The following is a 23,682-nucleotide window of genomic DNA, read 5'->3' as shown; positions in this document are numbered from 1 at the left end:
CTGGTGGCGTGGTGACGTCACGCCGTGGCGGGGAGTTTCGAACGCGGAAGGGAGAGAGCGGAGGCCGCGGCGGGGTCCGTGGGCCCAGTCCCGTCTGCTTGTCCGGCACCGGTGAGTGCGAGGGGGGCGACAGGGCCCCCCCGGGGTTAGGAACGGGGTGGGTGTCCTTGAGGGGCGATCTCTGATGGTGGGTCCTGCCCCGCAGTAGGACACCCGCAGTGGGTCCAAACCTGCTGTACTGAGGGAAAAGTTGGTGGCTGGTGGGTTAAAAGGGGTTTATCGGGTGAAAGTGGTCTCTGCAGGGCTTTATGAAGGAGCGGTGGCAGCTGTCCTGTTCATCCCTGTTCCCATAGTATTCCATATTAAATTACAGTAAGCTACTAAAGGTCAGCCACCTCCCTTTAAAAGCTAAAAGAGTAATTACATATCCTTTAAGGGTATTAATTTTTCTTACCCTAGTAAACAGCTGGGCACTGCTAAGAAAGTGGCAGCTATAAGAAACAGCATGAATCTCTCCCCATCTTAGAATCCCAGGCTGGTTTGGGTTGGAAGGGACCTTAAAGCTCATCCAGCTCCAACCCCTGCCACAGGCAGGGACCCCTTCCACTGGAGCAGCTGCTCCAAGTCCCTGTGTCCAACCTGGCCTTGAACACTGCCAGGGATGGGGCAGCCACAGTTTCTCTGGGCACCCTGTGCCAGCGCCTCAGCACCCTCACAGGGAAGCTTCCTAAGGTCTCATCTAAATCTCCCCTCTGTCAGTTTAAAGCCATGTCCCTTCAAATATTATTAAAAGTTGTCCCTACAGTATTTTTAATGATTTCCTCTAGTATTTGACAGTATGGGCAGCTGCCAATCTCACCCTGTCTCTTGTGATTATTTCCATTGCAGTGATGCTAATGGATTGCGCTAAGGTCCCAAGCACGGACACACAAATCTCATCACTGATCAAATATTATAAGCCAGCATGTGCAACAGTAATTCACAGCCTGTGGAGATGAGTGGCTAAATAATGATTTGCTCCTGGTTTCATTATCAGTTTGAAAATTTACTGTGACCTAAGTTTAAATATGACTTCATGGGTAACTGGTTTTGAGAGTCAGTTATCTTTGCCATAAATTAAGCATGCATGACCAAGTCCAGAGTCAATAAACTGTCAGTAAAATTATTCTGCTAATAGCTTGTATGGTTTTGGTTTGGTTTTGGGTTGGTTTTTTTCTTTTCTGCAGTGTAGCATGTTTAGGATGATTTGTTAAGTCTGAATAGCAGCAAGATCACTGGAGTTTTCAGAGCTGCCAGCCACTCATTTAAACAAATAAATATCCATGAAAGTTAGAAAATATGTTGGCATCCATAAAAATAAAGCTTTTTTTTTTACCAGTAGTCAGTCTGTTAGATTATTTCCAAGGTTTCTCTTTAAAATGCCTACATTATACCCCATTGTTGTCTTGCATATAGCTCTTTGAGGAAAAATAAAATAAAATGAACTGACATCTATTTTTCTGTTAACACATTTTCTTTACAACACTGGCAGATGCTGAACATTTCCTTGTCTCTCAGCCATGTGAAGATGTAAATATTTGTGAAATAAGCTGTTGGATAATTGTTCTGCCAAAGCCATGTCTTCTCAAGAATTTACTGTAAGTTATTTTTAACACTGTGTATGATTTATGTAGAAATAAATTCAGAAGACCCTGTTGCTGCTGTATTATCTAAACATTTTTCTTATTTATCATTATGTCAACATTTTCCGTGTTTCAAACAGGTATTATACACTCACCAAAAACTGAAAAAATCAAAAACGTGGCAAGATGGAATTCTGAAGATCAGAAATGGCAGTAATAAGGTGAGCAACTCAGATTTGATACCCCTGGGTTTAACATCGTCTGCTACTGCTGGACTGTCAGTGGCAATCCGGTGTATCTGTGAAACAAAATTAGTTATTTAAAATTCTATTTTTTCATTGCAGGCTGTCTTGTTTGATGATAAAGGACAATGTTTGGAGAGTATTTTCATAAAATCACAGGTATATTTTGTTTGGGTGGGTTTTTAATGATTTTTATACTTGACTGTGTTTTGTGTTTCAGGAAGCATTTCAAATTCTTACGTGTTAACTGAGGTAGTACTTTTTCTTATAGTGGATACGAAAGTCTGACACAATGCTAGTAATGCAAAGCAAAACCAGCTTCTAATTATTGATAAGTCATACTGTTTATCCAGAACCAGTGTCGAGGTTTTATGGAAATTTACTCCTTTTGGGTAAAAGCAGTGTATTATACTGATACATTAAATACGCATAACTTGAAGCTAAGTGATATATATATATAAAACTACATATTTATCAGGCAGCTGTGCCATACTAGGTGTAAATTTCTGAAATATTTACATGAAAGTATTTAGAAGTCTATAACTACCTATAAGACTGTAATTGTTTGATACATGGCACTCATGTATACTGCTGTTTCTCTCTCCTAGGTGAATGCTGGAGACTGTTTAGAAAGTGAACGCTATTTGATCACAGTTGAAGCAGTAAAAGTGAATGAAAAATCTTTTGAAGACCAGCCAAGGGAAGCAGAAACTCCAACAGTGGATAGGAATGGTGTAAAACCCGGTGTCCCACCTCCAAGGCATCTGTCTGTTGGCTTGAAAATGATATCTACGGTACGTCTTGGTTTCAAAAGCCGTGTCTAATGTGAACATGCCTTTTGAAACACAAAGGGCACGTCTTTTAATGAATGGTAAATACATAAATGATGTCTTCTTGTTTGTTTTTTGAATTGTAAGCTGGAAAGTGTTACAGGTAGCTATTTTTTTCCAGAGTTTACTAAATCTGGTTTAGCAGGATTGCTGTTGCTAAGGCTACAATGAATATCACAAGGGCTTGAGATTACTTCTATACACATGTGGAATTGTCATGTGTTACTTGAGCAGAATACATTTTATGGAGTGTGCCCTACTTTCAACAGTTGATTACAAAATGTGACGTTGATTTCTGAGCAGAATTAATTTAACATTTCTCCCCTAGAATTTCCGAGGGCCACGTCAAGTTGAAAAGATAACATCAACAATGGAAGAGGGAGAAAAACCAACAATGTTGCCTTTATCCAAGCAGAGTGAGGGGGCTTTTCCATCAAAGCTTTATGGTACCTCTCCATTATTTTCTACGATTTGCCAGAAGGATGCAAAAACAAGTTGGTCTGCAGACTTTCATGAAGATAAATGTACAGAGAATAACAGCAAACGCATGTCTCCCCCCTCACTACTTTCAGCTCCATTTCTTGACAGATGTGAGGAGACAGAGAAGCAAAACCCTGATCAGTCAGCCATTATGAGGCCTGAATCTCCTCTAATTTCTAGGCACACCAAATCTAGTAGTTGGAGAGGTGCTCATGAGGCAATGTCACACAGCATCAGGAGCACAGCACAGATTCTGGCTCTTTTGAAGTCTAAACCAGCCCAAGGATACAGACAGCAAACATCTCAAGGCACAGAATGTCTTTCTAGGTTTCAGGCATCGGAAAACACAGATAGCGTATACAGAAGAAAAACCACAATCCTATCTACATTTTCAGGCAAGCCTGCCAAAAGACTCATGGAAAATATTCAGCATCTGCCTTGTACGAAGGGACCCGCATATGATAACAAGGAATGTAATGCTGACATGCTTCTAAATTTAGCTGGACAACCTTGTGATAAAGATGTCACAGGACAGAGACTTGACAAAAAGACAAATAATTTAAGTCAAGATTTACAAGATTCCTGCAGTACCAGTAGTTGTTTCCTACCTGAATCCACCATGAGTAGAGTGAGTGACAGTCAGTTTGTTTCATCCTCAGGTGACATTCTGTATTCAGCACATCCAATCACCTTGGAAAAAAATCTCTCCAGATACAAGGAGCATTTAGGAAGTAACAATCTTGAGGAAAATTCATCTATGAAGTTGCAAAGTGTGTTTCAGCCAAAACAAGCTTCAGAAAGAAGTTTGGAGCTCTCTGCAGACCTAATATTGACTGGAACTGGAACTGTAAAGGAGGAATTAAGTATGCACAGCGAAGACTGTCCAGATGAACAGGTGATGGAAGTTAACTTTAATCTACTGGAGGCTTTTGATTTTAATGACACAGACAATGAAGACCTGTGTGAAAGAGCTCAGAATAAGCTCACTGCAGGAGACAACCTTTCACAAAGTCCTAGCTGCTTAAGGGGAGGAGATGGAGCACAAAATGCTGCACTGAGACTTCATTCTTGCTGTGAAGTAGTGGCACACAGTAAAAACGAAGAACTCAAATGTTTAGCACTTAACAGACAGAATGATGGAAGTCACTACACTGGGAGTATAACATCTCAGCTTTGTGACAGCGATGTCATAGACACAGGTAGAATTGCAGAAGACTCTGAAAACCAAACCAGAATTGCAGTGGAACTTTTGGGTGATGGCCATGACATAAAAGAGATTAATGAAAGGGAAGTAAGTATTGAAGCCACAATTGACAAGAAGGATCCTGATGGCTGTGCAGTGCATACCATTAATGGCACGTCATGGATGAAAAGCAAGCAGCCTGATCTTTCACTTGGTGACACAAATATTAATGAATGTCACCCTAAAACCAGTATGTTTGAAAAAGCTGAAAGTATTTCATGTATTTCTACCAGCAGAATAATTTCTGCAATGGACAAAAATACTGAAAAAGATGTTATACAGCTTGGATGTGTGAAATGCCCAGATGTTGATCTAGAACACTTCTGTGGTACTGAGAGTGATGACATTAAAGCAGACAGTCCTTTGCTGGCTTTGCCACAAAAACCAGATCCTAGTTGTGCCTCATTTCAATACATTGCAGAAAACCCTCAAAAGGTATTTGTCATTCCACATAAGGAGGATAGTCTCCTTTCCAGAAGTTCTACCTGCCCTTTAGAAAAAAGCCATTCATTTCCAGAGGAAACAGCAATATCTGAAACTGAGTTTGAAAATGCAGAGAGCATAAATGCTTTTCATGAAGCTTGCAAAGGTGAACAGTTAGGAATGGATTGCAGGAAATGCCCAGCAATGGCTGACAATTCATCATTTCTTCATTTGGTGGACAACGTCGCTTTTCTAGGAGCTTTAACTCAACATAGCACAGCACTAGAAAGCTTAGAAAAGATGGAGGGAAGTAATAGCATGTTATATGAAGCGGAGACTTCTGAAGAGATATCTGAAACCCTTGTGAAAGATGAAGGTCCGCTTTTATTTTAAAGTGAATTCTATGTGACTGTAACCGACTTCTGTACTATTATCTTTCCTACTGGACAGTCCATATTCAGAAATCATATTTTTGGAGTGATGTGTTATAAAGATTGCCTCATGCAATATGTGGCCTCCAAAGCTGTATCTTTGCTTTAGTTTGGTTAAATTCTATCTGTGCAATTATTTGCATGGGCAAGGTTTGCAAGCCCAGTAAAATGCAGATGTTTTCATGTACAAAGAATACCATAATTGTAACTTACTATGCTTTTCTATGTCATAGCTATAAAACAGTTTACAGAAATGCCTTACTCAGAAAGTATAAAGGCATCTTCACACTTTGATTCTTCTGGCCTTATGGTAACCAATTTTTGACTGTGCATATCTACCTGTACAAGATCTATTCATTTTCCACTTCTAGAAAATAAAATTCTTGGTTTGTGAAACTGCAGAAGTTGAACTAGAAATTGCTCGGAAACATCGAGCATAAAGCTGATAGTGGACACCAGATCTCCTCCTGCAGACCCTATTGCCAATAAATGTTCAGGAGGCCTAATGTATGACAAGAAACAATGCAAATTGTAATATTTACTTATGTTTAATGTCATGTTAGTTGTCTGGTACTTCTTCCCTACCCCATTTTCTTTTACCAGATATTTTTTCTTTTATTTCATTATCTTTTTGGATGCATGGCCTTCCTAGAATTTTAGCTCTTGGATTGAAATATGTTTGTACATCTGTTTTTGCTTCATGCTTCATATTGATTTTTATCTAATGCTCTCACTAGACTTTTTCTTTCAATCCATCCAAAGTGAAAGAAAGATTTTTAGATTAAATGACTGAATTATCCTGTCCCATTTGAAAAAGAAACATACATTTCTTATCCTATTATGGGTTCTTTTGGCTTCCACATTAAAAGGCTGTAATTTAAAATGCTCTCTTGTATAAATGTAAGAGATTTCTTAACTTTTCACTTTAAATAATTATTAAATTGTTAGACTTATGAGCTTTTGATACTTTTTTGTGCAGCCCAACCATGTGCTCAATTTATTACAGAAAAAAGCATCTATTCTACCAACATCTTTCTACCAAAGAGACCCGAGACACCTGACTGCCAGCCAAAGGTACAATTTGAGTGGAACTGAAGTATAATGAACAGTGCCTCTTAAATTTCAACTCTGTGGTTTAGTATTTGTTATGTATCACAATTAGTCCTTATAAAAATGTATTCAAGTCTCATAATGGGCTTTTCATTGTTTTTCAGTACATTTGTCCGTGGGAAGTTTTCCATTGAGAGTCTTAAACTTGAATTTTACAATAGAAAAAGAAGGCATAAACACACTAGATCAGAATATCAGTTTTCTGTTGACAGAGATTTGTTCAAAAACTTTCTTGCTGCTTAGTTGGAGGAGTGCAAAGGAAAAAGAAATACATGGATTTTTTTTTCTCTTCCTTAGTTTCCAACATATTATTTTTGTGGTATGTCTGACAAGTACCTTTACTGACTGTAGATCCAGAACTTATTTTCATTTAATGATAACTCCAATATACCATATAGGCTGTTGTGTTTCAAGGGCACCAAGTAAGGGGATCAGCAGCTAGTGAGATAACGTCAAGAGCTCCCTGCTCACAGCTGGGAGGGCAACACTACACAGGTAATATGGAGTTTGCAGCTGAGAGATTCTTGTCACCCCTGTTTTCAAGCAATGATGTCCTTTCTGACTTCAGACAGGTAAAATAATTTTTTTTCCAAAGTTATTCTTATTTACCTTAGGGTAGGAAAGTCTCCTATAAATGTAGGATAAAAGACAGTTCAACTTTACAACACTACAATTATATCAAGATCACCAAGACCTGAATATAGTGCTTTGTGGTTAAAACCTTGCAGTTAGACAATTATTTGTACTCTTATTTTACTTACCTTTGTTATAGGACTTTGCATTTGTACAATGTAATGCGGTTTGGTTTTTTTTTTTCTCTCTGATGAGTTTCACTTTGAAAAACGTAGATAAGTCATAATGTGTGACATTGAACAAAGCAGTTTCTTCTAGAGAAAAGTGGCAGAGGGCTTTTATAATTATCATTTCCTTCTGGTGGTAGTAAAATATCCACCCCAGCTAGATTTGAAATTTGGTACTGAATTGCTAAGAAAGTTCCAAATCAAGGGTTAAAACTTTCTTTTCTGGGTAATGATTCTGTTCCCTCTGGATGCAAAGAAACATTGCATACAACGTTAAACAAAGTATGTTTTTCTAATGCAGTGTATATTTAAGAGAAATTATATTTCATTTTTTATTTCCAGAATGGGCTGGAGATACTGAAGAATTCTGTCTAGAAATAAGATTTTGAAATAAGCTTAGAAATAGAAAGATAATATTTATATAAAGAAGATAAACAGTTTAATTTCTAACAAGTTTTTGCTTATACTTTTTGGTAAAGTCTCCAGATTCAGGAAGTCTCCATGGGAATACCAGTTTTATTGGGAAAGAGAATTTTCAGAAGAAGCCTGACATTACTGAAGAGTCAAACCCAGATCAGTCCTGTAAGTGAAAGTAGAAGTAGAATGGCAGTAATTGAACAATTCATCTGCATGACTTCTGGCCTTGGTGTGTTTTCCCTAGCATTGGCACTGAACATGTGTTCTGAATTTCCACCATGGACAGTGTCAGGCTCACCATCACTTTCTGACTTGAGACAAACACAGTGGACTTCATGGAAACCCAGTAAGGTGTGAATTGACTGTCTCTTCTAGATCTTTTGGGCTTTTTTTCCTATATGTTCATGGTAGCAGTTTCTAATTTTTGAAAACTGTTTTATGTCAACACTCAGAATAATTTCAATTTTCTATGAAAAAGAGACAGTAAGAAAGAGAATAGTGACAACAAAGCTAGAATGGTTTATTCCAGCCATTCACTTGACATGTTAATTCTTCATCTGTAGATAATTTCATCAGCACAAATGACTTCCTCACTTGATCCAGACCTCACAGTTTCTCCAGCTTCAGGAAGTGAGGAATCCATTGGAGGCATCCAGGAGCCCCTGAAACAGAGGATCTTGCCAAATGGACTGGAACTTTCAGATTTTATTTTCAGTAAGAAATTATAGTTTATAATTGCACTTTGCAGTGTTTTTGCTGGAAAATCTCTGAGGAGTTTTGAAGCACAGTGAGTTGCACTATAATAGACAGTTGCCCTGGGTGCTGAAGTAAGACAGATATGTCTGGGCAACTACAGAATTTAGATCTGTGTTCATCACACGTCTTTCATAGGGGTGTGTGTTACATTTTTAAGCACAATTTCTAACAGCATTTTCCAAATCAGACGAATTAGCCTTGAATTTCATGCTCCCTCCCCCAGTTATATTCTGAACATAATTATCAAGGCCAGGCTGGACAGGGCTTGGAGCAACCTGGACTAGTGGAAGGTGTCCCTGCCCATGGCAGGGGGTTGGGACTGGATGAACTTTAAGGTCGCTTTCAACCCAACCATTCCATGATTCTATGAAAAAGACTTCAGTAGAGTGATTTAATTTTATAAAGAAAAATGAGCTTCTAGTTTTTGGGGAAAAAAGGCTGTAAGCCAAACTTCTAATTCCTATTACTGATTTCACTTATTGCTCTGATATAAGTTTTCTTCTGTATTCAGCTGTCCTCTGACCCACTTCCAGTTGGCACCTACCAATGACTGCTATTTCTTACTGATAGTGAATTTAGTCCTAAAGGATGCTTGTGAAACTAGATAGAAGCCTCTTTATCTACATTGGGTAACATTAATGTACACAGTTGTGGGTATCCATCTGGAAAAGAGCAAATGTTAAGATGGCTGTTTTCCAGTTGGCAGCTGCCACTTACTACCAAGATTATCAGATTAATGACCTCCAAAACATAATAATGTTTAAATAATTTCTACCACATGTTTTTTTTTATACAAGTAGAGTGCCTACAGAAATGTGTTCTGAATGTTGGGGTTTACGTATTAAAAGAATCGGTGGAAATCACATTGAATGGAAATGTAGTGTGGTACTGCACAGGAAGAACTTAGAATTTTTTCATATCTTCTTTTTGCACATCTGAAGTTACTGTCTGTAAGTGCTGCAAGTTGCTTGTAAGATATATCTGCCCTACAGCACAGGAGAAATCCAGCCATCCAGAGGACTGCAACCTCTCAAGAGTCAAACCCCCAGTTAAAAGACAAACTCCATTTGTCACTCTTCCTGCCACTGAGAAGGTTCCTGACACAGTTTATTCAACTGACAGTGAGGAGGCCCAGCAACCTTTTGGCTCTTCGGTAGTCAATTTATGCAACAAGTCAGAGGTATTTCCTATCAGTGCTTTTGGCCCCAAGGACAGAAATTATGAAACCTCTGTGTTTGGAGAGTATAAGGAAAAGAGACAAAGGGAATCTGTTCAACCAGTGTTCCCTAATGTCACTTCACAATATAGAAAAAGCAAGTGGCTAAAATATCAAAAAAGTGCTCAGTGTGACTTGATAACTGTAAACAGCAATGGTAGGGAAGTGACTGATGACATATGTGCTGAAAACCTCCTTGGAATTCTGGTGGGTGACACAGGAGAGTGCAGCACTGTGAATAAAAGCACTCCCTATTCTGCAGCTCTACTGACAGCAAAGAGCACCCTTGGTAAATGCTCTGCAAATACCAACCACCAAGATTTGATTTCAGAGAGGAAGTTACTTTCTCCACACTTCTGTCAGACACCTTTGTCTGAAGCAACACAAAAGGTGTTAAGTCATCTGAGCTGCCACACTGCAACAGGATCCAGCCAGGTGTGTAACTGTTCAAGCAGATAGAGTTAGAAGTGACAGAAAAACATTTTTCTGGACAAAGAAACTGCATTGATCTGATTTCCTGCAAGATATTATCAGTATGATCAAATGCAAAGTTTTTACATATGTAATAACACAATAGCCTCAGCTGCAGAACAGCAGCTTCTGATGTATTGTTTTAAGTGCCATGACTAATCTTTTGTAAAGGTAATTCCTTAGCACATGTGCTGCCAGGTTTAGATTCTTCATCTAAACGTTGATGGCAGCAAGATGAAATAAAAGCTGTTTGGCTATTTTGTCATCTGTAATTAGTAAGAACATGTTTTCAATAAATTTTTCTTCTTAATTGCAAAATCAGCATTGTTTTAATGACCACCTCTGATTTTTAACCAACCCCAAGCCAAGATTTAGAAGTTCCCAGATCACTGTGTTTGAGAATTAATGAAAATGTTAGATTCCCCCCCCCTTTTTTTTGGCACAAACTCAGTATGCTGTGTTTTCTAGTTCTTTAAAGTCATAAATGTGAAGTAGGCATGTGGAAATTACTACTGTATTTCATACACACACTGGTATACATGTTGTGTGGGGTTTATACATATATATACACATATATATATCCAAATATATAAATATATGAAATTAGGGGATTTAAAAAGCTTTCACAGTTTTCATAGTGAAACTTCCAGGGGCTTTCTGGATGTTTTCTATTTAGTTGTACTTATTACTGTGAGCACAACACATAAAAGCAAAAAAGGAAAAAGAGAAGAAATATGGATAGGTTTGGGCACATCTGCAAAGTAGCCATTTATCAACGTTTGTCTCATTCAGGGTGTTGCAAGTTGTAATGGTTTATTTTTATGGTTTTTAGGATATTTCAATTTGTGAGTTGTCTTTTCCTCATGTGGATAAAGTAAAACATGCAAACCTTCCTAAAAGGAAGACTTTCATACCAGCCACGTTTCAGTCTCATGTTCAGTACAAACAGATTTTTAAAGCTGCTCTGATAGGTAGGTATAACACCATGCTATGGAAAATGCTGCTGGTTTTAAACAGTGTATTTCTGCTACTTCACAAAGGAGGATGACAGGGAGAGAAATAATCAATATCACTTACTGGAACAACTCTTGGATTTGGATATATACTGAAATATATTTGGTTTCTTTTAGGATGAGATTAAATATTTTGATTTAGATTTGGAAGTGTCAAATGAAAACATATTTGTTTGAATGTTGTATACTTGTGTAACCATTTTAAGGCTTTACTAATATTTTCTTCTCTGTTCTATGTCAAGAACAATTGAACATAATGCTATTTGAGTTGTCCCAAAGATTCCACAAAGCCCTTTCAAAAGTGGATATATCATTCTACATTTCATTGAAAGATAAGCAAACTGAGAGCAAGGAAAGCTGTGTTCCACTGTGCCATCACATGCATCCTGCTAAGCTTGTTATGGCTAAAAAAGGTCAAAACAAGGTGCTGCTCATTTCTTGTTCACAGTTTGGGGTGTTTGTTTGGTAATAGACCTTATTGTGTGAACAATTATAGGGCAATTGTGTATGATTTACAACTGCAGGTTAAAGTGGTGTGTTATAGAGATCACTTTTAAGATCAGCTGTACTATCCACTAGTGTCCACAACTGTTGATGTAATAGTTTCCTCCATACAGAAACAGTTTTATCTATGTAGAAAGACCTGAATTTTTAATTTTCTTGGTTACGTGGGATTTCAGTAAACTGTGATTACACATACTGGCTTCCGAAGCTAAGAGTACTGAGAAGACACTTGTGGTTTTCAGCCAAGACAGCAAAACCACAACTCTTTATCTGATTATTTCTATAGCAGCAAGTACTGGTCTATTGTTTTACTTTCCCCTCGCCCTTGTTTTGATGTCCTAATTGTCTTTTTTTTCTTCCTTTCTTCACTCTTCCCAGGGTCGTTTATTCTATACCTGTGATGCTCCCAAAGCTGAGCAGTGTTCATTTTTCAAGTGGATAGAAGACATGAACCCCACACAGACAAAATCCAGACCTAGCGTAGTACTTCATGATATAAAAAGTATTGGGACATACCTCCGAAGTCAAAAGATTTCTCTCTATGAGGAATGCCAGCTTTCAGTGAGGTATTCTGAAATGCTATGCACTCTTCACTGCATGGATGAGATCCTCAGTGACATGGCCTTGGCAGTCCTGGTGTAACAGTTGGACTTGATCTTAAAGGTCTTTTCCAATCGAGCTGATTTTATGATTCTATGATTCACATATGCTTATGTGAATTGCAGGATTTATAAACATTCCAGTATATTCACTAGCATTTAACAGACACTTTTACTAACTGTGCTAAAAGAGGCTTACAGTTCTGTGTAGAAATGTCAAAACCAAATTAGTGAGGGAACTCAGCATTCAGGTCAGCACTCTTTTCAGCAAGAATCAAAACTTCTTCCCAGCAATTGATTGATTGTTTAATGAAATCCCCAATGGCTGCTGCATTTGAATTACTGTTTGTTTCATCTTTCATAAGAGAATTTGGTTTATTTTCTTAGTGATTCTAATTTTAATGTTAGAAGTTGTATTGAAGGCTATTCTGTGCTGCTTAACCATAAGGGAAACAATTTAATTCTGTCTGTATGAGAGAGAATTATTTCGCAGTCAAGACAAATGTCTTTAAAACTTGGTAATGTAAGATGATGGACAACTACCAAGGTCTGCGCTGTATAATTCAGTTCAATCTGTGGAGCTTATTTTTGTGGTGAATCCAAAATGTGCTGATTGTGAACATACTCTAAAATTACAATTTAACAGGGAAGGCTTTGAAATTCAAACACAGTCGTGTAGGAAGTTCAAGAAACTGATGGATAAACCTGCCAGATTTGATGATGATTCCAAAACCAAATTATACCTCAAACTAAGCAGAAAGGAGCATTATTCTCTCTACAGCAAAGGTGAGCAGATCTTAAGCATCAGAAGTATTGTCCCTGTCACATTGTGATTTTTAAAGTTTTAATTTATCACCTAAAGAGAAAAACAAATCCTATTTTTAAACTCCTGACAAACATGATAATTCTCATTCTAGAAGGGCAATGAACTATCTCATTAATACATCATTTTTGTTCAGTTGCCTCAGAAAAATATAAATTCCATGTCCTTGGCTTTGAAGTGTGTTAAATCTAAATCATTAAGTTTCAGGAAAGCCAATATTCAAATAGATGATATTTAAGGAAAAACTTCATGTAAAAACTGGTGTTTTAGCAGTTGTTGCATATTTCTTCTAAATTATTAAAATCTAACAAAGTTGGAGGATATTCAGTAATTTATTTCAGATACTTCCTAGACTGAGAATACTTCAGATCTATCAGAAGTCAAATGCTGCTGAGTGCACCAGGAGAGAACTTCACAGTCATCATCAATTTCAGACAGTAACTACTAGAGGAATTGCAAATTATCTATTCAGTCTTTCAGAATTGAACAAGCACTTAGGATTTTCTAATGCCCCCTACTTTGGTGTTAGCAAGGGTTTAATTTGCAGTGTAGTAAATGCTGAGTTGCTTTGCCTAGCTACATTTTCTTTATAAGATAGCAGTAGAAGCTCATGACAACTCTGCGTTTTTCTTAACAGATGATATTTGGGTTGTTTCCAAGACTCTCAACTTTGATCCCCTTGATACTTTCATTGCAACTAGTACTTTCTTTGGACCATCCTCCACCAATGAAATAGAATTGCTACCACTGACAGGCTACTGTCCTTCAGACTGGAGATCAGATAGTGAGTTCTACACCAAATAATTCAGAATTGTGGCAAACAACTGCTGAGGGAAAAATCTGGCCAGTGGTGAAGGATGAGATTCTAACATCTCTATTAATTTATTCCCAGTATTTTCTTTCCTGTACATTTGAGTATGTAATTTGAACACAGTACTTAGTGGAATTAAACCTGCAAAGTGGCTGGTAAGAAAGGGGGATGAAGAAATGGAGATAATATAAATAATGTAGTAAATAATATAATATAGAATGCAAATTGACTGTCAGGAATGCAGCTAACAGGAGCATGTTGTCACTGTCCCTGAAGAACAAACCAACTGAAACCCCAAACAACTCACTATGGAGAATTTATATAAAAAGCCATGTATTAGACCTGTGATTTGGCTCTTCCATCCTTTCTTTCTGTGCCTTTGTTGCTACAATGTAGAATGGCTAAAAATGGGGTTTTCAAAATTCAGGAAAACCAAATCTGTCTTGTTTTAGTTATTTTCACCATTGTGTTTTAAAGTAACTTGGTTTGTACTACAGGAAGCTAATTCCTCTTTTGGCATTTTGTAATTCACTTATCTAGCTGATAAAAATTTTGCCTAATTTCACTTTTTCCTAATCTTGTCTTTCTGTGGCCTTCAGTGTTTGTTCATGCCCTGCTGGTTTGCAATGCTAGTGGTGAGCTTGCATCTTTAAGAAATATAGAGGAGCACTTCAATCCATCTACATTACCGCTAATACCATATCTACTAAAAATGTAAGTTAGTCTTTGAGTGATACTGTAAGCATACAGTGTGCAGACAGGTACAGAACAAACACGAACAAAATCACCATTGAGTCTGCCCTATTAAAAAGTGAAGGAGGAAAACTGAAGACAGAAAAACAGTGCAAAGAACTGCTGATAATGCAATTTTCATTTCTATGGACAAGAAAATGTATTAATTGCTTAACTCAAAATTACAATTTTGTAGGGTTCTTTTTTTTCTTAAAATTTACAACCTAGACATATATATTAGGCATTATTATAACATTAGTCACTAACTGATCTGTATCAAGGTAATGAGTATGCTTCACAGGGATTCAGTGGAACTGTTTTCCCTTCCCATTGTTTAGCATCCCTTGACACAAAACTTAAATATGAAATATTTTCTTGGAGAATAAGAGCAATATAGGGATATTTCCAAAACTGCTTGTGATTCACTGTATAAAACAAGTAATTAAATGAATCCATGCTGCCCCCGACTATGTTCTTCTACCGCTCTTAATTCTGTCAGGCTTGTGCCTTTGAAGCAAGTCAGATGGAAACTGTTAACATAGAGCAAGAATGGTAAAACCCAAAAGCCTTTTTCATGTGATCCAGCTTTTGCCCAGGAAGTAATAAGGGGCAGTGGCTGTTAATCACAAAGCCTCAGCATTTCAATGCCAGGAGAGTAAGAATATCAGAACCATGAATATCAGAACATAGGAACACAAGAATATCAGAACTAATTGCATATATGCAGTATTATAGCACAACTTTTGACCACTGTATTTTCCTTAGGAATTTTGATTTTGAAACTGATACTGATAGAGTCAAGAAAAGCAAATTTACTCCACCTGCCCTCAGCCTGAAACGCACAACAATGGACAGACCGGTCAGCACTGAAGTGGCAATGGGATTAGCTAAAAAGATTATCCAAACATTCTCATTGAACCCAGATCAAGCTACATCACTGCTTCACATAGCTCAGATGATGACCTCCTGTGAAAACACCAATCCAGTGCAAGAACGTCAGATCTTCCCTATCACAATCATACATGGTAAACAGCAAATAATTGTGACATTTGTTGCTATTGCATCTTTGCAGAAATGCTAGTTCATGTATACTGCCAGTGTTTGAGAGAATTTAGGGATATTTCATTGTGATGAAACAGAAGTCTTGCTTCCTTAATCATATATGTACAATTCCAGGCAGACTTAAAGGGAGATTTTTATATCTAGGTAAATGTTCACTTACTTTAAATGGAGTACAAGAGATGAGCTTGATTGAGCTGTCCCTGTGCACAGAATATCCTTTTAAACTCTTTTGTAACATTGCTTTCCTCGCCTACTTCTTGCATTCCCTGAAAATTCTTTTCCTGGATGAGGTCACACTGATAATGATGTTGACATTATAACATCCATTCCCCCAGCATGGAGCTTCTGGTCCTTGAATTTTCATTCTGCCTTTTGAAGAATTTCACATAAGTAGAGTTCTGTCCTAGAACAGAATCTATAAAAATAAAAAAGAAAAAAAAGTTATTTAGTGTCTTCAGCTTATTTTTTTCATATTAACCCACTTTTTTGTCATGTATCACACCTCTGCTATATTGTAATATAATTTTTTTTCTATTATACAATGTTCCTTGTTTTATACTTTCTTAAATCTTTATTTTATCCCTTTTCAAAATGTACAAAAAAGCAAGGCTAGGAACACCCTAGTTCAAAGATTATTTGTTTAAAATCAGTATTGAAAAGCAGTTACTATAAATGCAAGTTCTCAGATCCTTTCAAAGTAAACAAATCAACAATAGTGACACTCTTAGTGCAAGTACCACTGCACTTAAATCGCCTGAGCTTTTATTAGGCTGTCAGGCACATCAATCTACTTTAAATTATCAATCTTTCCAGAATACTCATCTCTCAAACTCCTTATTTTTCACCTTGCTTATGGGATGTGCATGCAGATACTTGTATTGTTTCAGTGTAATGATGAAACTCCTTACCAAGTAATGCCTGTATTCAAACAGAAAATTTAGACAAAATACTATAACTTCCCTTCTGTAGGTTTTTACAAACTTACTGCATGCAGGAAATGGAAAGTGTAAGGCAACTGGTTGCCCCTGGATACCCAGAGCTGCTGAAGCAAGTGTGTGCAATGTCTTTCCAGGAATCATCATATAAAATTAAGTTATCACTGATTAAAACTGTACTTTCTTGAAGAGTTTCACTTGTAACTTCAGCTTTTTTCTCTTGAAATAACAGGTGGTTTTGGAGCTGGGAAGAGCTATCTGCTGTCTGTTGTGATCTTGTTCCTAGTACAGCTCTTTGAAAGCAGTAAAGCTATGGAGGGTTCAAGGCCAGCTCCATGGAAAGTTCTGATTGCTTCTTCTACCAACACTGCTGTTGACAGGGTACTCCTGTGGTAGGTTACTGAAACTGCTCCAAAAACAGTAATGAACATAATAAAGATAATTATGCTGATAATTGTGGTATAATTCCAGTATAACACCTCGAAAGATGGCATTCTTTCCCTAGAAAGTGTCACACATGGGCTTTAAGATCACCCGTGCTCCTTTGCACAGCATGTGCATGCTAAAAGACTAAGGCTAGCTGCACAAAGACTAATAGTGAGCTCTACTCCTCAGTAAATTTACTAGTAAAATCAATCATGACAGAAAGTAGTGCTCACAAATCTTTAGGAAGTAGCAGTAGGGGAAAGGGGGATGGAGAGAGAGGAAGAGGCAGAGAGTCAGACTTGTGAAACACCAGCAAGAAGCTAACATGAAATAAAACTCATGGTTTAGAAGGGTAAAGGAAGGAAGGGCAAGTACAAATGGAAGACTGTTTATGAGAGGAGAATCATTAAGTCTTTAAGCATTTCTGGTATGAATCATGATGAGGTAATTTACTTTGATTTACATGAATTGTGGTCCGAGTTACTTCATCTGGGTAATCAGAGGTTTGTGCTGTAAGGTGTCTGTTAGCCTTTTTAGAGGCTGTATTTTTCAAAATGTCCTTTTACATTTCTGTAACCTCTATCATCTCTTTTTTGTCGAAGTCTACTCGATCTTGGATTTGAGGATTTTATCAGAGTGGGAAGCATCAGAAAAATCACTAAAGCAATTCTACCCCACAGGTAAGAATCTCCATGAATCTAAGATTCACGATAACATGCATGCTGTAAAATGACTATTTTGAAACAGAAACAATGGAAATGCCATTCAAAATGTGTTATGCCTATCTCAGGGTTCAGGCCTCACACAATCCCCTTGATTTGGGAGTGCCACTTGTTGCTTAACAGAGCTGATGCTTTTGAAGGGAATTAGTAGAGGAGAACAAAATATTGGCAGTTACAAATTTGGGAGTTTACACAAGGAGAAAATGCAAAACAGGCAAACTTGAAATAGGTATCTAGTGCTGTAGTGCTAAGACCTAGGAGGAAGTCACCATAAATTTCATGTCCAGTGAATTATTGGTAACAACTCATGAATTCCATACTACTTATCCAAATTATCTTTGCTGTAGTGTTCCGATATTTGTCCTTTAACTACTTAAAAATAAGCAACCTACATAGCACTTTCAACACAATTTGAGAGAAAAAAGTAAAGTTCAAGACAAATAAAGATTAAATTTCTCTTCCTTAGTGTCAGCAGCATAGCAAGGGTATAAAATGAATGAAAAACAGATTGTCAGTCTTAACTCCACTCTGAATTCAGCTGTGTACTTGGAGGAGTCATTTACTACATGTCTGTCTCTGGTTGGGGTGGAAGGGTCTGAGCTGATGAGATAAAGATCTGTTTTAAAACAGGTATTCTAGTAGTCTATCTCAGCTAGATTAATTTAGTGCATTGAGCTGTTACGTATAAAGTATGATTATTTCCTTATATTAAGTGTTCACCCAACACTGAAAGCACTGTTATTTTCAATCATTGTAATGCATGTTATAAAATTTTTTTGAAGTTTACATGCTGGCTCAATCAACGAAAATGATCAGCTAAAAGAACTCCTTACTCTAATGAAAGAAGATTTAACTCCAGCTGAAAAAATATATGTAAGGAAGAGTATTGAGCAACACAAACTGGGGACCAATAAAACCATACTGCAACAGGTAGAGTCAAAGTGAGGGTATGGGAAAGGGAGGATTCACTCCGTCTTATCCACAAGGTCCAGCAAATGGGAACTGGGAATCACCTCTCACACCTGCCAAACTTCTAGTTTTGAACAATAAAATGAATGTTAGGACTAAAACAGGATGGAGCTTACCATCTTGCCTGTGTGTAACTTCTCTGAGTCAATCTTGTGGTTTCTGTTTAGTGATATGAGACAAAAACCCCTTTTGAACTTGATTGCAATCCGATTTAGTATTGCCAATCTGGTTTACAAGGTGGGGAGAGAAAAATCTCTCAGCAGAGCTAGTCTGACTGCCATCTTGAAACTAAAATGTGTAGTCATAAAGGTGAAAGATAAGCACTGAGTTAAATCTATCCTAGCACATCAACTGCCAAGAAGATTTCAAATGTATTTGAAGTAACTTTTCATGAAAGTCTTACCTCTTAAGATTACTGCTACTTCTTGTAGAAACATCTCAATTTCTGAATAACCCAAGCATAAGAAATGGTCCTTGGATCCATCTCCACAGTGCCTTTTACTGGAAGTTAGAACATAATTTTTTGAGACACATGAGTACAACACAGCATGCAACAAAACTGCCAAAACTATAGCTACGTGCTGCGCAGAGCTTAACTATTAAATCATCTTAACTTCTGGTCTACCTGTTTTTCCCTCACTACTAACCAAGGTGAAAGTGGTTGGAGTGACCTGTGCTGCCTGCCTGTTCCCTTGTCTGAATTCTCTTCAGTTTCCTGTTGTGATTCTAGATGAGTGCAGTCAGATGACTGAACCTGCTTCTCTCCTTCCTATTGCAAGGTACAGCCTTCCTTTTGTGTTTCAGCAGAGAAATAACTTCAAGTCAGCAGTGACACAACCTCAAATAATTGCCAGACTTACCAGACTTACACATCTTTTCAAGAACATGAACTCTGAGGTCTCACCTTGGAAAGCAAGAGGAGTGATTTTAAATTGAGACCTGCTCTTCAGTGCCTTGAGTTATTTTCAGGTGGAAAGAGGGCAATGGAGGAGGGAGCCTGATGGAAAGCAACCTGTAATATATAAACACAGCACATGCTTTCATCATGACTAGTTTGCCATCCTTTTCTAGATTTTTTTCTCATTTTTAACATTCTTATTTAGGTTTCAATGTGAAAAGCTAGTCATTGTTGGAGACCCTAAGCAGTTGCCACCAACTATTCAGGGATCTGAGAGTGTTCATGAGAAGGGACTGGAGCAGACTCTCTTTGACCGGCTTTGTCTAATGGTATGTACCAATAACTGGAGATGAAGGGTGAACTGCAGGTCCACTGAAGTCACTGAAAGAGTTCAGTCGTGAGAGGATTAGTGTTTCAGCCTGGTTTTTAATGATGCAGATTCCACTGTAGCGCATTGCTCCATAAAGGTTATTTTTACAGTGCTTGGAAATTTCTAAGCATAACAAATGTAAAACAAGAAGAATTGAAAAATGACAGATTCTCCCTCCTTTTTGTGCAGTTTTCCATCCAGGTAGAAGAACTGGGGGCCACAGTATTTGTTCTGACTTTAGTTGAAGTGAATATACAAAGGTTAAGCGAGCTTACAGCAGGAATTTCTTCCTCTTACATCTTAATCGCCCGAGCTGGCATTGCAAATCATTTAGTAATTCTTTTTCCTTGTCACACTTCCTGTATCATAATTCTTTAGGGACATAAAGCAATAGTTCTTCGCACACAGTACCGATGCCACCCTGCCATCAGTGCCATAGCCAATGACCTGTTCTATGATGGAAATCTGATAGACGGCATTTCTGAGGAAGATCGGAGTCCTTTACTGGACTGGCTCCCAACACTGTGCTTTTATAATGTTAATGGGGTAGAGCAAGTAAGTTTTTAGATTTTTTATATAAAATCTCAATACTGTAGGTTTTCTTTTTTTCTTTTTTTATTTTTTTTTGCATTCTGCTGCCTGTGAGAGCTAAATTGAAGTCATCTTCTTCCCCATTTCCAGATTGAAAGAGACAACAGCTTTTATAACATGCCAGAAGCTCATTTCACAGTCAAGCTTACCCAGGCTCTGATTGGCAGTGGAATAGAAGGATCTGCAGTCGGTGTGATTACTCTTTATAAGTCACAGATGCGTAAGGTTCGTGGAACATATCATCAATAAAAGTTTTCTTCAATATATTTGTTTAGCATACACTTAAGCTCTGGTTTAACTAGGAAGAGTCAGCTAGAAGTGAGAAAGAAACACTGGACAGGCAAATGAATCAGGGGCTTTTACAAACTGGTACATGTGATAAGGATGGGTAACAGTCATCTGCTTGGTAAAGTTGGAGCTGTTCCTCACCCAGTCAGCTACAGCATAACAAGGGCTGCTGTGATTAGTAAGTAACTCATTAGAAACTCATTCATCTTCCATATTTTGTCTACAGATTCAGAACTTGCTCTGTGGAGTACATACCAAGCTTTCCAAAATTAAAGCTGTCAAGGTGTCCACTGTAGATGCATTCCAAGGATCTGAGAAGGAGATCATTGTTTTGTCTTGTGTAAGAACAAGGCAGATGGGGTTCATAGACTCGGAAAAGCGAATGAACGTTGCGCTGACAAGAGCAAGGAGACATCTGTTGATCATTGGGAATCTGTCCTGCTTAAGTAGGAACAGACTGTGGGGAAGAGTAATTCATCACTGCAAAGGTAGTAGCTTCTTTTTCTCTATTTCTGAAATCATGCAGTTCATCCTCTGTAATTATATGTAAGAGACTTTATAGTTTCTGTACATACTATATAATATAGAAAGTATAAGCTATGCATACTATATAAACCAGTATATTTACTACATATAAAATATATGTCAGGAAAATGCAACTATTTGCAAGCTGCATGTTTGCAGTTTTACCTGCAAACTGGTTTTAGACTAGAAGGGCATTTGTTATCTGGTAATGGGACTTCTTTTTCTTCCTTTGATGCCATCAGACAGTGACACAAAGCACACTAGTAACCAAGAGCTGAAACCCAACACTGCATTTCTGGTCCTTTCCCTGTTTGTTTTACATAGCAGACCCAGGCAGAAACAAGTTATAAACACATTCCTCTACACAGCAATATTTCTGCATAGATGGTATTAAATAAAGGAAATAAAAATGTGTAGCATCTTTCTGTAAGTAGAGACTCATTGATTTTGGAAGATAAATTCTGAGTTGCTAATAAAAAAACCCAATGCTATTGGCAATGGGCTAATTCTACCAGGTAATTTCCAATTGCTTTGCTTACAGGTCACTGTCTTCTGAATAGATGTGGTTGTTTCATTAGACCACAGAGGGGAAAAACAGGTTTTGAAAATCAGTTTTTTTACAGTTGTCACAGAATTTGCTGTGAACTTTAACTGTAAATATTTATGCATTTGAAAGCTAATCCTGCTGTAAAAAAAACCCAACAAATGCACCTGTCACCATCGAAATTCTTCTGTGGTAACTTTCTTTGAACTAGACAAACAAAAGTACCAAAAGTACCAAAATAATAAGTTACTTACTTGGTTGGTATCAAGTGAAGCATCTCTTTAATGGCTGAACTCTGAGCAGTTTTCAAAGTAGAAATGTTACAGCAATGTGATAGCAATTACAGCAATGTGGGGAGAATAGATGTTTGCATCACCACAGGCTGACTTAGATGATGGATGCTGCAAAGTAAGATGTAATTATCCTGTTTATCCCTGCTTTTAGAATGGGAAAATGGATTGCAGCATGTAAGCCAGTGTGAGCAGTGGCTAAATGACATTCTTAAGTCTTACTGGGAGGATCAGAAGGAAGAGAAGCAGAGTAAGAAGGAAGAATAAAAGGTGAACCTGTTTGATGAAGAAAAGATGAACTGCGTGACTATAAAAATGATCAGAATGATTGCACACCTAATATTTATATTTAATTGGGGAAACTTTTGTTTGGTTCTCACTGTTCTCATACTTCTGGTTTGAGCCCCTTTCTATGTCTAAAAATTAATAAAGTGACTCATTTACTCGATAACTGAAATCCTTGTATGCTTACAACATACCTAACGTGTTGTTAGTGTTTCATTACGCTTCAGAGTAGTTATATGCACCTAACTTTGTACCTTAGAACAATTGTCAGCTCGCACATTTAGGAATTGGTGAAGACTCCATCCCGAGCCTTCATCCCAACGTGGCCGGCTCCGGATGTCTCTTCCCGTTGCCACGAGATGGCGCTGCCCGCCGGGGAGGCCGATGGATAGACCCTGGAACCGAGATAGACTCGCAGAGCCCCGGGACCCCTTTAGGGACCCCAGGATAGACCCCGTCCTTCATCACTGGCACCGCTCCTGGCTCCAGGGAATGCCGGGATCTCGGGTGTAGAGAAGGGCAAAAGAAGGAGCAGAGCGGGTTGAATGGCACCTTTAAATTCTGGCTGACACCTCTGTCCCAGCTCCCTAAAATCTCAATCAACAAGCCATTAGAACTCGACAGGAGTAAAACTAAATCCTCGTTTAAGTGTATTTATCCACTCCCTTTTCTGTCTTTCAAATGCTAAATCCATTTCAGCATATGCCCCTTCTTTTTCTCGCCTTTCTCTAAAGACCAGCAGCCTGGACCACTCTTGTAAATATGAAAGATGCTAATCATATGACATATCACGTCTCAGTCGGAGCCTGGAATAAAGCCATGAGATTTGGGATCATTGCCTCCAGACAACAGCTTCATCAGCCGGAAAGTTGGTTTTTTTTCTCCTTTCCTTCAACTCTCAATTCCCTCTTTGTCTGGGGGAAAATGCAGCCAACTTGAGCCACCCCAGCCATATGGTTCACTCTGTGTTTTCTTAGTTGAAGCCTGAATTGTTTGTGACTTGCGAAGGGTTCTTTTTCTTTCTTTCCTCCTTTTTTTTGGTGGGGGGGAGAAGTGTGTCTGTATAAAGACATAGAAGAGGTTGCGCTGTACTGGGGCAGCTTTGCGGGGCTAAGAGATGTTCCTCATGTGTTGGTTTCAAACATGCCTTCTGCAGCCACTTCACTGCTCTAAGAGCCATGAGATTGAACCCTCAGCCACAATAACAACCCCAGTCCCAGGAATCTTATTCTCCCTTTGGTTATTTTTCCCTTT

The 23,682-nt window shown here is 38.0% G+C and overlaps 2 protein-coding genes across 5 annotated transcripts in view; one reads left to right on the top strand and one right to left on the bottom strand.

Annotated features, from left to right (window-relative positions):
- The window catches only part of LARP7 (La ribonucleoprotein 7, transcriptional regulator), a 49,283-nt gene extending 27,193 nt beyond the window's left edge, over positions 1-22,090 (bottom strand). The window contains exons 1-5 of one of the 4 annotated variants that reach the window (XM_034064842.1): positions 21,040-22,090; positions 19,542-19,649; positions 19,041-19,138; positions 15,746-16,000; positions 1,778-1,920 (exon numbers count right to left, since the gene is read on the bottom strand). The gene's annotated coding sequence lies outside the window, so the exon portion shown is untranslated. Of the gene's footprint in view, positions 1-1,777; positions 1,921-15,745; positions 16,001-19,040; positions 19,139-19,541; positions 20,455-21,039 lie in introns of those variants that run through there. The other 3 variants (XM_034064840.1, XM_034064843.1, XM_034064844.1) reach the window with 3 other exon arrangements.
- Positions 32-22,573, top strand: ZGRF1 (zinc finger GRF-type containing 1). The gene is given in 30 exon segments (XM_031051083.2): positions 32-111; positions 1,532-1,637; positions 1,763-1,843; positions 1,967-2,023; positions 2,473-2,658; positions 3,023-5,216; positions 5,505-5,581; positions 6,251-6,314; positions 6,317-6,345; positions 6,780-6,953; positions 7,661-7,763; positions 7,843-7,949; positions 8,162-8,312; positions 9,347-10,005; positions 10,874-11,012; positions 11,297-11,478; positions 11,937-12,124; positions 12,804-12,943; positions 13,618-13,764; positions 14,391-14,505; positions 15,289-15,548; positions 16,753-16,912; positions 17,549-17,626; positions 18,451-18,598; positions 19,289-19,416; positions 19,741-19,864; positions 20,284-20,460; positions 20,587-20,721; positions 21,011-21,272; positions 22,298-22,573. Coding segments are annotated over 29 exon segments (6,399 nt in total). The 5' UTR covers positions 32-111; positions 1,532-1,616; the 3' UTR covers positions 22,411-22,573.
- The last annotated feature ends 1,109 nt before the right edge of the window (positions 22,574-23,682 follow it).

The sequence above is a fragment of the Melopsittacus undulatus genome, chromosome 7, assembly GCF_012275295.1.
Source record: "Melopsittacus undulatus isolate bMelUnd1 chromosome 7, bMelUnd1.mat.Z, whole genome shotgun sequence".
In the NCBI taxonomy this organism is placed as follows: domain Eukaryota; kingdom Metazoa; phylum Chordata; class Aves; order Psittaciformes; family Psittaculidae; genus Melopsittacus; species Melopsittacus undulatus.
This window is presented reverse-complemented; position numbering and strand designations above follow the sequence as displayed.